General features: G+C 37.0%; 1 protein-coding gene across 5 annotated transcripts in view; it reads left to right on the top strand.

The window, feature by feature from the left end:
- myrf (myelin regulatory factor) overlaps positions 1 to 12,278 on the top strand; it is a 161,345-nt gene that overhangs the window by 69,527 nt on the left and 79,540 nt on the right. For 4 of the 5 annotated variants that reach the window (XM_051923745.1, XM_051923744.1, XM_051923746.1 and 1 more), the window contains exons 2-4: positions 200 to 287; positions 1,090 to 1,269; positions 4,449 to 4,510. In XM_051923745.1, the coding sequence (XP_051779705.1) occupies positions 200 to 287; positions 1,090 to 1,269; positions 4,449 to 4,510 (330 nt within the window). Of the gene's footprint in view, positions 1 to 199; positions 288 to 1,089; positions 1,270 to 4,448; positions 4,511 to 4,640; positions 4,830 to 12,278 lie in introns of those variants that run through there. The other variant, XM_051923747.1, reaches the window with a different exon arrangement.

Genomic DNA, 12,278 nt, shown 5'->3' with positions numbered 1-12,278 from the left:
TCTGTTTCACTTCACAACAGGATTCAGCACTCTCACTATGGTATGGTCAGTTAAGCCTCTACCACAGTCAGTTCTCAGCATTAGTTGGGTGAGAGCATCAATATACAATCAGAAAATACTGGCCATCTAATTGCTGGAAGACAAATTCAGAAGAAGGGTGGTGTGTACTCTTATGCAAATAGTTTGTCTTTCTGTGCAGGTCACGACATCAACGGGGCTCTGGAGCCAGCAAACATCGACACGAGCATTCTGGAAGAATACATCAGCAAAGAAGATTCGCCAGATATGTAAGTGTTTGCAGACGAAAAGGCAAAGCAGGCAAATGAAATAAACATGCACAATGTAAGCAAATTCATACACAGCTCTTCATATCGAACCTCACAGAGAAAGAGAGAGAGAGAGAAATACACACACACACACTCAGACTGTTCCTTTCCAACCCCCTCTACTCAGGTGATACCCCCACCCTTTTCAGCCCTCCCACATGCACTCTCAGTGAGACACCCAAGACTCTCTGTCTGTCACCCAGCCCTCTTGCATACACTGAGAGTGAGACACCCTGCTCCATGCTGACCTCATTCCTCCCACTTCTGCTTCATTTAAAGTGGTGTATTTTGGATTTATATGACAATCTGAGCTATCTGAAGAATTTTATTGAAGTTTACTCATTTATCTCTATGTTTGAAAGGAAGAGGAACTTAAAAACAGAATTTATCTTAAAACAAAAGTTCCTCAATAATCCCTTACTGTCCCAATGCCATGCCAGCCCTTTTGTGCTCATTAGCTTTACTCGAAGTCATGAAGAAGGAATTCCCTCCCACACTCCGCATACAGGGGCTTCCAATAAAGTCAGCATGAACTCCAAGTGCATAGAGCGTGAAACCTCTCTATAGTACCTAGGAATAACTTTTAGTGAAGCCACTTAGTATGGTCTTTAGGGATTTTGAATAAGAAGCAAAAACAGAATGAAATCCTCCAGAAAAACGTAATGCAGCTTCTGGAGATTTCCATTGAAAAAAGAAATACATTCTTTGACCATGTCAGCATCAGTGCCATTCCTTCATTTAACCTGCACTTTTTGTTTTACAGTTGCTTCCCTGAGATCACACCCCCAGGCTACCCTCACACCCAGCAGGGTGTACCTCCTCTACACCCTAACGCCTGTCTGTCTGCCTTCCCACCCCACCTTGGCCAGCTTAACAAGGTGTACTCCTGTATGGTGGCTGGTCCTCCTGTCAAGAGTGAGCGCAAGGGACCCTACGCACCCGGGTGAGTACTTACAATGTGGAGGCAGAGATAGTCAAGGAATGATTATGGATATTTAGTGAAGTTGAGGATAAGAATGATACTGAGAAAATCTTAGAAGTTCTGGACCCAACTGCAGTAGTTGAGCCCTGAGTCTTTACAGAGGTTTACACACCCAACAAACCAAACCCTTCTCAAAGCACTGGTCATAAAATCCACAAGAGGAAGCAAGCCAAAATAAAAGTTACTTGTCTCGAATTTTCAAAAGCATCAATAAAACTAAAAGGAATCAAATTTGATATTGAGTACACTATGTCTCACAGGATTACAGTTAATTAAAATATCATCAAATCATAAAACTTGTAACAAGAAATGGCAAAAGACATGATAAAGGTTTGGGGCAGCCTCCTGTATATTGTATCCTGGCTGCTAAAATTGAGATAGTTGAACAGAGATTTTCACAAGACTGAGTCCAAAACAGAATTGATCAAAGACAGTAACGATGGCGGCTTTAAGGACCCGGTCAGGAAGTGACGTCATCTTTAGGGCCGGAACCGGAAGTGATGTTGCTGTGGCCGGAAGTGCCATCATCTCTGGGTCTGGAAGTGGTGTTGTCAGGACCGGACGTGACATTGTCTCTGGGGCCAGACCCGGAAGTGATGTCATCGAGGGTGCCGGGAACTGGTGGGATTTCCCGGGAACGGTCTGCAAGTACCTGAGAAAGACAGTCAGCACACTCCATCACCCCCTGGTCGGAGGTGGTATTACAATTACTCAGGCCCTTTAGCTGCCTCCAACTCGCACATGTGTGACAAATTAAAAAGTGAACTGGCATTATATATATATATATACCAAGAGGTAAGTCCTATCCAAAATCAGACTTAAAGAACATAGCCTGACCTTGAAAAACAGCTTGTAAAGGAGATCTTGGACACTCTAAATTTAAATATTCACATTAGAAATTCTGTTTTCTCCTTTCATTGCCCAAGTATCCAGAGATTCAGGCAAGTAATATACCTTCCTAGGTGTTCTAGGACAAGTATGATACCTTCCCAGAGAATCAGGAACAAGTGGCATACCTAGCCTTATTTACGCATCTTATTAAATAAATGACAGAAATATTATTACATTTGACTATAATTCAAATTTCAAGTATTGTCACAAATTCCCCCATGTGTGCATTGGCTTTTCCAAGTAGGTCTGTTTCCCATCATATTCCAAAGTTATGTATTTCAGACAGATTGGTACAGTATATTTGGAACATAACCAGAATAGTAATATAGTAGTAGGGCAGATGTGTAGATAGCATTTCTATAGCCTAGATGCAGTACACTTGAAGAGGGAAAATGTTCACTTTTATAAACCTAATGGGTAGCAATTGGGCTTATCTCTATTTTAGTACCAATTATGAACAGTCTTATTAAAAAAAATCTATGTATTTACAACCCCGCTTAACAATGTGCTTCTTTTTATATTCATGAGTGAACATAATGCATCTATAAAAAGAAAATGTTAATATCCCCGTGTTTGCATGGGTTTTTTCTAGGTGCTCCCCTGTTCTTCCTCAATTCAAAGACATTCATGTCAGGTGAATTGGCTTTGCTAAACTGGCCATAGTGTGTGTGTGTGTGTGTGTATGTGCATATGTTTGTCCCACATCCCTGTCATGGATAAGCGGGTTAGGAAGATTGTTGGAGGGATAGATAATGTTGTAGTGTCAGAAGTGTCTAAACTAAACTAAAGTAGGCATTCCTGAACTTGGAGTGCCACACATTCTTCATCCATGCAGAACTGCTTATATAATCAGATGACTTGCCTCTTGCGATCTCTGAAATTGCCAAGAGCGTGGGTTTTATTTGCTTATGCGATTCATAAAAGCATTCACTGTTTTTATGTTTTTACAGAACTATTCTTTTACTGTCTATTCATTCATCACATTTTTGGTTCATTTTTGCCCACTGTTTTGTCAAGATATTAATTTCTTAATCTTTCTACCTTTTCCAGTAGCCAACCAGCATTGAGGTACAAATAACCATCTAACTTTGGAGCATTTGCACCTGTAATTCGTTGTTGCGAAGCAGCAGTTTTATTAAACAGTGTAGGAAGAAATGACAGAAAAAGGTTAAAGATTTATGATTTTTCCAAATGTCAGAAAAGTAATATACACATTAGTGTAAATTTAAGAAGAGACAGAAGAAAGCAGGAATGAGTAATCACATTAAATTCCATGCCCCATTAACATCGACAATCAACTCCTGACTGCTAAGATAGTTGGAATCAAAAGCTGCAACAAATGTGGTACTCTAGAACCTAAGTTTAATCATGTGTGTTTTGTAATACTTAACACACATAACTGCCATAGCTCCTATTATTCCTTAAGCTACAGCAGGTGGCTGAATGTATGCTTGGGGACTGGAAACTTGCATAAGCCACGCAAGGTAAGCTTACAGGCTCACACCCCCTCTGTTGCACTACTTCATTTCCCCCTCTCTCTGTTCTTGACTCTGCTCTATTCGTTCTCTGTTTGCTAAAGGAAAATTAAACATAGCGAGCTAAGGAGTACAAGCTTGATGCCATCAAACCTGGCTATTTAAAGGATGGGGGTTGGGGGGCAAACAGTATTTACCTCTGGTCTGCCCACAGAAGGATTTTGTGCATGTCACAATTATATCAACATTACCGGCAGAAAATCAGCTATCATTGTGTGCAAAACTGGCATATCTTCAGACAGTTTAAGTTAACCCCAATACTAACTGCTCTTTCAGTTTCTGTCTTTTCGTTTGTGAATTTTCACATTCATGAAAGATTTCAGTTTATGAGGTTATCTGTGCCACTTCTTTTATTTACTCATTCAATAAATATTAAGGGATCACAGTGGACAGAGCCTATCCAGATAGAGACTCGAGATATTACACAGTGCAGTAATAACACCCCCACACATTTACTGTATGTACAGGTCCAGTCTGGATTTGACGATCAGTATATACTACACATTTTTGGGAAAACTTAAGTACCTGAAGGAACCTCAAGTGAACTTAGATAGAATGTGCTGTTTCAAATTCAAATTTACAAACAGAATTATTAGTATGACAGTAGATTTTGTTTTGCCAATGCACTTACTGTATAATAACAGCATGTATAATAAGGAAAAGAGATCTTTTTAGCCACAGTTAACAAACCATCTCTATGTTTTTATTTTTCAGCACTTTACCAGAATCTCCCCCTGATTCCAGTTCAGAACCATACTCCCCCCAGCAAGTGAATGGTGAGTTCCTTAGTGGCGTCCGCTGATTTTTTTTTATTTGCCATTTTCATAAAGCACCACGTGTGCTTTCAGGAAGAGGTGGGTCTGTTGTGTAGGGGCACTATCTTTCTGTAAACATGCCAGCTCCTACACCTTTTTTCGCATTGAATTCAGTTCCCTACAGCAAGAGGAATGGCTACAGGTACAGATCGAGAAGTTGAGGGTGAAGAAAAATATAGAAAAAAAACATCCACATGAAAAAAAAATATATTAATGTAATGCTCATTTTCACACATGGCTGATGAAAGCTCTGGAACCTTGTGTATATTATAAAAGTTGGGTAAGTGTGCGTTCTTTACTTAGAAAAAAGAAGAGAGAACCAATTTGTCTATAAATAACAATGAAGAAAGATTTTAAATTCCAGAAATAAGCATAGGAGGTTTACATACATATTGTATTTGCATTTGTTGTGGTCAACAGCACCTGTAGTTGCAAGTAGAAAGAGAAGCACCTTCTCCATGCTGTTATTATGATCAATGTTTGGAGAATAATCACACAAGCAACATTTTCTCTCAAGTTATAATGTCTCTTCTACAGATTAACTCCTAAGGACAATGTGATTTATCAAACTCTCTTGACCAGGTTTACTCTTATGCTTGGTAGATTTACCCAGTAGTGACTGCCATTTGGTTTTTAGTGTTCATCATATAAGTCTTGGGGATGCAGGCCTCCTCCTGTGAAGGTCTAAACAGATGTTAAGTCTTCAAAAACTTTCTCAGTTTGAAGTCTAACCATACTGGTCTTTAGCAACAGTCTTTTGCTCTCTAATCTTTTAATTTCTACAAACATTTCTTTACATGTGTTCATAAGCAAATTTAGAAAGTTAGTGAATGAAAGAATACTGTGAAACATATCTAAATGCCGATAAACCGTTTTTCAAGTAAATTCCTGGAGAATAGATGGCAGAAAAAGCAAAAGATGCAGACATATGGAAAGAATTCCAGGTAGAGATTTTTTGCATCATCAGTGAGAGGCAGCAGGGTGTGGACTATGACTGTCATCTAAGTAAATCAATAATTAAAGTTACATATTTAAATATGTGTTTGTTCAAATTCATCTGAATATGAGTGATAAATTTCAGGGCTATATGCCACAGGTAGCAAGATGAATGTTTGCTTGTTTAACACATTTTGGTTCTTAATAACAGTGACAGTTTCATGATAAATGACCACTGGAAAAAACATACTTGTGTTGCTCCACAGCCCCCCTTTTAAAGGGCATTACTTCTTTGGCTTTTTATATTTTGCTCATGGAATTTCATTGTTGCTGATCCACCAGCAAACTGTGGCTGTCCCAGTACAGGAAGATTTGGATGATTAAACTGAGTAAAGAAAACATCTAAACATCAGACATCTGAAAAAATATTATAATTTTAGTTTTCCTGTCTTATACATTTCTATAATTATCAAAACATTACAACTTAGGAGTGAAGATTTATGTGTTTAAAAAAAAAAAACAAAAACAAAAAAAAACTCTTGTCTCTTTCCTCCAAGTGGTAAAATTAGCTATAAGGCTTTACCAAGAAAACATTTGTTAGAGCCTTTGTTTTGCTCACTGCATTCTGATTTTCGTCTGATGTTCTGGTTTAGTTTCTAGAGATAGCTAAAAAATGTTTTTTATAATGATTTTTTAAGCATGCTTCTTGTTAGGTCATTCTGACTTATTTTTGTCTTTCTGGTTTAGACCCTTGCCTGTTTTCTGATAAATCTTGTCTCAATTTTCATTTCCTGGTCATATTTTTGTACTGCTTTGCTGTATCCACTGCTCAGCCACATTTAAGATTATAGTTGATTGTTACCATGTTATTATTTAATGTTGTTACAAGCTTCTTTGCCCATTTTGAACAACTACTATTGTTGTTAATGTTGTTCATTTTTGTTATTTTTATGATGTCATTGTCATACCACCTTGTCTTTGGTTTTGGTGTCATGCATTGTTTTTCTTAGGTGTCTTCATTTTGTTTATTAGAAGTTGCTAGTCTAGATGGCATTGCATGACTTTATCACACTGTCTTTAAAAAAAAAAACATAGTGGTCCACTCGCATTGCTCACTGAACTTTGCACCAATACAATAGAAAGATACAGCGATGTCAATGACTGAATGCAGAATCTAAGAATTATTTTTTTCTGTATCCTTCTATGAATTTTGACTTTGAATTTACCTAACATTTTGGTTTGGTGTTCCTTGTTCCATGCATTGCCCCATCCCTGCCTTTAGAGAACTTGTTCAATACAATATAATTTCTCAGTTGCATTATTTATTTAAGACTATTTGATCTTGTCATTTCTTCAGAATGAATGTAAAATTGATATAGTGTTAAACTGACTATTAGAGAAAACAAGGAGAGGACAAAAGCTGTCAGCATGTATTTTCAGTGACAGATGCCAACATGTGTGTAGTGGTATCCTAGTAAAGGCATCTCCAGCACTAACCTAACAGAACCATGCAGGTTCACTGCTTTTTACAAATGTATAAACGTTAGGCATGTGTGTTAACTATTAATGAATTAATAATGAATTACTGAAGATGGAGTATGAAGATGTCTGGTGAATATTTACACAGCAGTTATAATGATGAAAGACAGTCGTGTATGGGTTATGGATTAAGTCAGAGCATTACTATCTGGAGTAAAACATTCAGAATAATACAGGGTATGCAATAATATGCGCGGAGACGAGGCACAGTATACAAGATCTAAAAAAAGGATATTCCACATTAAAAGGCTGATTGCTTAACGATGCATTTTTTTATTTTAGGGATTGGTTCACAATAGTAATTCACCTGGTGTTCAGCATACCTAGTCTTAATTTTAATACCTGCCAATTAACCTGCAACTGGTATCATGTCTGAAACCCAGGGCTGGGTATTAGGTCTCTGGGAAGAAAAAAATGGTGGTAATCATAGATGTATGGATCATTTTCTATCATTTCTATTTGGATGGAAATGCATTTTTTGCTTTTTGCAATGGATCTTGAATGCATTAGAACGACAGGAATGTTTTTGGCTTCTTTGGGTTAAACTGAATATGACAATGCCAGTGCCTCAGATAAGTTATTTCTTGGTTTTGTGAGATTCACTATACTTTTTCATAATCTCACTAATTACAAATGAAAGTTTTAAAATTTCTTATGGGTTTGTCTTTAGCACTTTCTCAGTCTCATTATGATTTTTTTGTGGCATAAATTCATATTCTGATGGTTAATCTGGCTTCTACACTTTGTGTTCGGCTATTAAGAATTATTTTATAACATATTGGTTGCGATATTGCTTCTTCTGGGAGCACCATCATTTTGTGTCTTCATTGTCAAGGCGCAAAAGCAGTTGCTACGGAGAGTGGTCCCCAGAGACTGCACAGTTTTTGCAGATAACTAAATAAAACCCTTCATACATGTGTACAGTAGTCCTGTTTTGATTTCCAGGTTCCTGATTTTTTAATTTCTGTCTCTCTCTTTAATTCTTGGCGTAACATTTTTGATCAGACAAAAGATTATGAATTCTCGATTGAATAACGTACAACTTTGATGGAAATTTATGATAATAACAGCGGCCAATAGTGATAACGTTAAAATATAAAATACTACGTTTTCATGTTTTAATCACAATAGACCGCAGGTACACAGATGGGTATACTTCATTTTATGACTTTGTACCAGTTACCTGGTACCCTGCATTTTTTAGGAACTGGTAGTTTACTATTTTTAATTGGTTAATTAATGAGTGCCATTTCATATACATAAATGCTAAATACAGAGTTAAAAAATGGCTAATTGTATTGTCTTTGAAATTATGCTACTTTTGCACTTATCTTCATGCAGTTAATATATTTGGAAAGGTAACAGTTATGATCACACAGTGACTTTATTTATGGCATGTACTTGTTCCACACTCTTTTTTTCAGAAGAACTAAAGGAATTCAATTTCCATATGCAGCAATTGTTCATTTAAAAAAAATAAAACATATTCAGTAAAAAAGAAAAAAACTGGAAAAATTGAAAATTACTACTGTCTAAATTATGATTTTAGATAATTAATGAAGAGCTAGAGATGGTGATTGTAATTCTCAAGAAGAGCGTTCTCAGACTATAGCGTAGTCAATATCACTAGAGAGAGTGAGCAGACCCCACATTTAGTAATTCAGAGTAAATGACTAAGGTGCTAAGGTGTTTAAGATGTGTTTTCAAGGAACAGGCAAGCAGAAGTAATGATGATTACTTGCAAGGTAATGTTGAATAGGTTTTACCAGGTATAAAACTTTAGACAAGACATAACCTGTGTGCATATATTATGTCATGATTACTAAATGCAGTATTGGAGAGTCCCTGGGATTTCCTGAAAAGCAAATCATTTGCTCTCATACATTTATCTGAACCATACGTCCAATCCCTTATTTAAAAATGCCATCATTCCAGTAACTGCTTTGTAATCAGTTATAGTTGGTTCACAGACTCCATGTGTGAAGTACGTCATCCTGTTATAAATATGCAACGATGTGCTGCATAAAAGTGGGCTGGTGAAGTTAATAAGTGCAGCAGTGACAGAAATGCATAAACATTTAATCCTAATGGCCATAAAATAAAGTAAATTAATGTGGAGTTTTGATAGAAGCTGAACAAATACATACAGCAGATGGTAAATGTCATTCAAACCTGACTGACAAGGATCATGTTGTTGAGCAGTAGACAAAAAATATTTTAAGACATAAATTATACACATCTGCGGTGGGTTGGCACCCTGCCCGGGATTGGTTCCTGCCTTGTGCCCTCTGTTGGCTGGGATTGGCTCCAGCAGACCCCCGTGACCCTGTGTTCGGATTCAGCGGCTTGGAAAATGGATGGATGGAAATTATACACATAATGATAATGATTAGCTGTAATACTGAAAAAGTGGTGTCAAAAATATCTGACATTTTAGATCTCAGTCGTTAAAACTGATCATAAAAATGCAGCAACAAATACAGAGGCAATGAATGTTCACTCATAATTATGATGACATGTAAGAAGGAAAATCTGAGATTGTAGAATCAGCAATTATCAAGAAGAAATCATGAAAGTATGAGTTTTTTTTTTCTGAATAAGGGTTTCACATACCCTGAAGTTGCATTGACAATACAGATGTAGAGTGTGGCAGTATGAGTGACTAAAACATATGAAATGGCTTCATCTAGTGGTGACTTTTTATTGATGATGAATTTTTGAGAAGAGTGTCCTGCTGATTGAGGATCAGCCTGTGTTAAGAGATTTGACTTTAAGGAGTTAAAGGGCTTTCCTACAAAAAAATTACTTCTTTACCTCTCAGTAACTGCTAACTGTAAACAGCTGGCAGAGATTAAAAGCCTTGGTTTACTTGGTCTGGACAGTATTCATAAACACTAAGGCTTTTGTCAGTTCTCCACACATACTGAACAATTTGAACTGAAAGAGTAAGTTGATCTGTTTGTGAAGCACGACTATTAAGCATGATCTGCTTTTCTTTGCTCTGCTGAAACATGATTGCTGATAAGTTTTTCCTTCAAACTTCAAAATCTATGCAAACCTCTAACTGCCAGATTTGATTAACTTCATCAACAAGTGATATCATTGTTTCTAACTTTTCCTTGGTTCCCCTGTCCAGCTGGCTCCTTTCACCCCTGCCTTCTTATAGTGGTTTGTCACCCCTGGAATTGCAGGCCCATCACTCCATGATAAAGCAGCCCCACAGTGGAGTTCACTCCTCCCGTCACCTGCTTTGCATCAGCCAGAAAGTCCAAACTCTAAAACGTCCTCCACTTGTCAGATTGGAATCTGCTTATCTGATTGGCTATGAGCCAAGCCTGACTGGAACAATAGCAGGTACTCTCAGATTAGTTTCTAACATGCAAATAATTCTGAAATCACAAGGCCAAGAGCTGCTTGAGTTAAACCTGCTTTGGTATGAAGTCTGCTTAGTGGGACCACTGCATTTTAATGCCTTTGGATCAGATCAGATTGGATTTGAGAAATCACAGGCCAGGCCTATTTTTCTATCCCCTAGTTGAGAGTAGGTCATGCAGAAAGGGTCATGCAGGGTCATACCCTATGCAGAAAGAACATCCTAAAAATGTGTCGTTGGTCATCTGGACTCGGAGTATAGTGGATTCAGAAATTATTTAGACCATTCCCTTTCTACACATTTTATTGTGTTGTGAATTTAATTTTAAATTGATAAATTTGCCAGTTTTGCCCATCAGTCTACATTTAATCACCCTAATTGCAAAATTGCAAAGTTGGAAAATGTTTGCATAGATGTTTACTGATTTATTAAAAATCAAAACCTGAAATCTCTTATTTATGTAAGTAATCAAACCCTTAATTTGGTACTTTGTAGAAGACTTTTTGGTATCAATTACAGCTTTGTGTCCTCATGGTTAAGTCTCTACAAGCTTTACATACTTGGATTTGAGCAATTTATGGCATTCTTCCTGGTAGATCCTCTTAAGCGCCATTAGATTGGAAGGGGCCGTGTCTGTAAACTGCCATTTTCAGGTCTCCACAGATGGTCTATGGCAATGTTTCTTAAACGTTTTGGGACTGCAGAGACCTATACAAAAATAATTGATCTTCAAAAATTACAAATTGTCAGTTCTATGAAAAATATTTTAATCAAGAAAATATTTATAAATTCATTCATATACAGCATATATTTATCCAAAATGATGTAATATTATAAACTTAATATTTGTGCTTGTGGTGGGCTGGCGCCTTGCCCGGGGTTTGTTTCCTGCCTTGCGCCCTGTGTTGGCTGGGATTGGCTCCAGCAGACCCCCCGTGACCCTGTAGTTAGGATATAGCAGGTTGGATAATGGATGGATGTTTGTGCTGCCATTGTATGACACAAATTATAAATATTTGGTGTAAGGCTTGTTAAGGATAGCTTAATATACAGTAGGTGTCGTATTTAGCCTACTTTGATAATTTGTTTTTGTTGCAGTGACAGTCAAAAATCTACCTTCATATAAGCATGTAGAAGTAAACTGGAGTACAAACCTAAATGCTGTTTCACTTCAAAATTTGCCTTCACTTTGGTTTTTTATCTAGAATTTATCAAAAAAGTAAAGGCTTTGGTTGGTTACAATTGTAATCTTCATTTTCATTTCTGTCTGATTCAATTTGTCAAGTATGTTAGGCTAGGCTTGATGTTAGGCCACTGGATTTGTAGACTTGCACATTTACAGAGCATCCACATATGTTTTCCCCCATTCTCAAAATTATTCATGTTATATTATCTGGCATCTCTAATTTGGCCTAGTATTTTATGAGAGTGTGCAATGCAGTGGCATGGCATCCCATCCAGAGTTAGTTTATATGTCCAGTCCTGCTGTAATAGGTTTTAGATGAGAGCACACTATTCCTAACAGTGAGTGTGTTTACATGAACACACAAAACCAGGATAAAGTGAGTAACTCAGTTAAGGCAGAAGCCTGGTTTCTTAAAAACTCCTATTTACATGCACAAGTCCACTTATGGAGTTGTCCTTTGGCAGTATGCTCTGATATCATAAAAATGATTAAAAAAAAAAATGCCTCAAATATCAACGGCCACCGTAAATCTAAAAATAAGCATGAAGCTTGTGTTTCCCAAGCAGTATGGGAAACGTTGCTCTTAAAAGAAACTTAGTTACATTACTCAATAGTTACAAAAAAAAGTAACTAAATGTGTTATGTATTTACTTAATATAAAATGTAATGCGTTACAAATAGTGTGTTAATTTTGC

This window comes from Erpetoichthys calabaricus, chromosome 2 (genome assembly GCF_900747795.2).
Source record: "Erpetoichthys calabaricus chromosome 2, fErpCal1.3, whole genome shotgun sequence".
Classification (NCBI taxonomy): domain Eukaryota; kingdom Metazoa; phylum Chordata; class Cladistia; order Polypteriformes; family Polypteridae; genus Erpetoichthys; species Erpetoichthys calabaricus.
The sequence above is the reverse complement of the archived record's forward strand: the minus strand, read 5'-3'. Positions and strand labels throughout refer to the sequence as shown.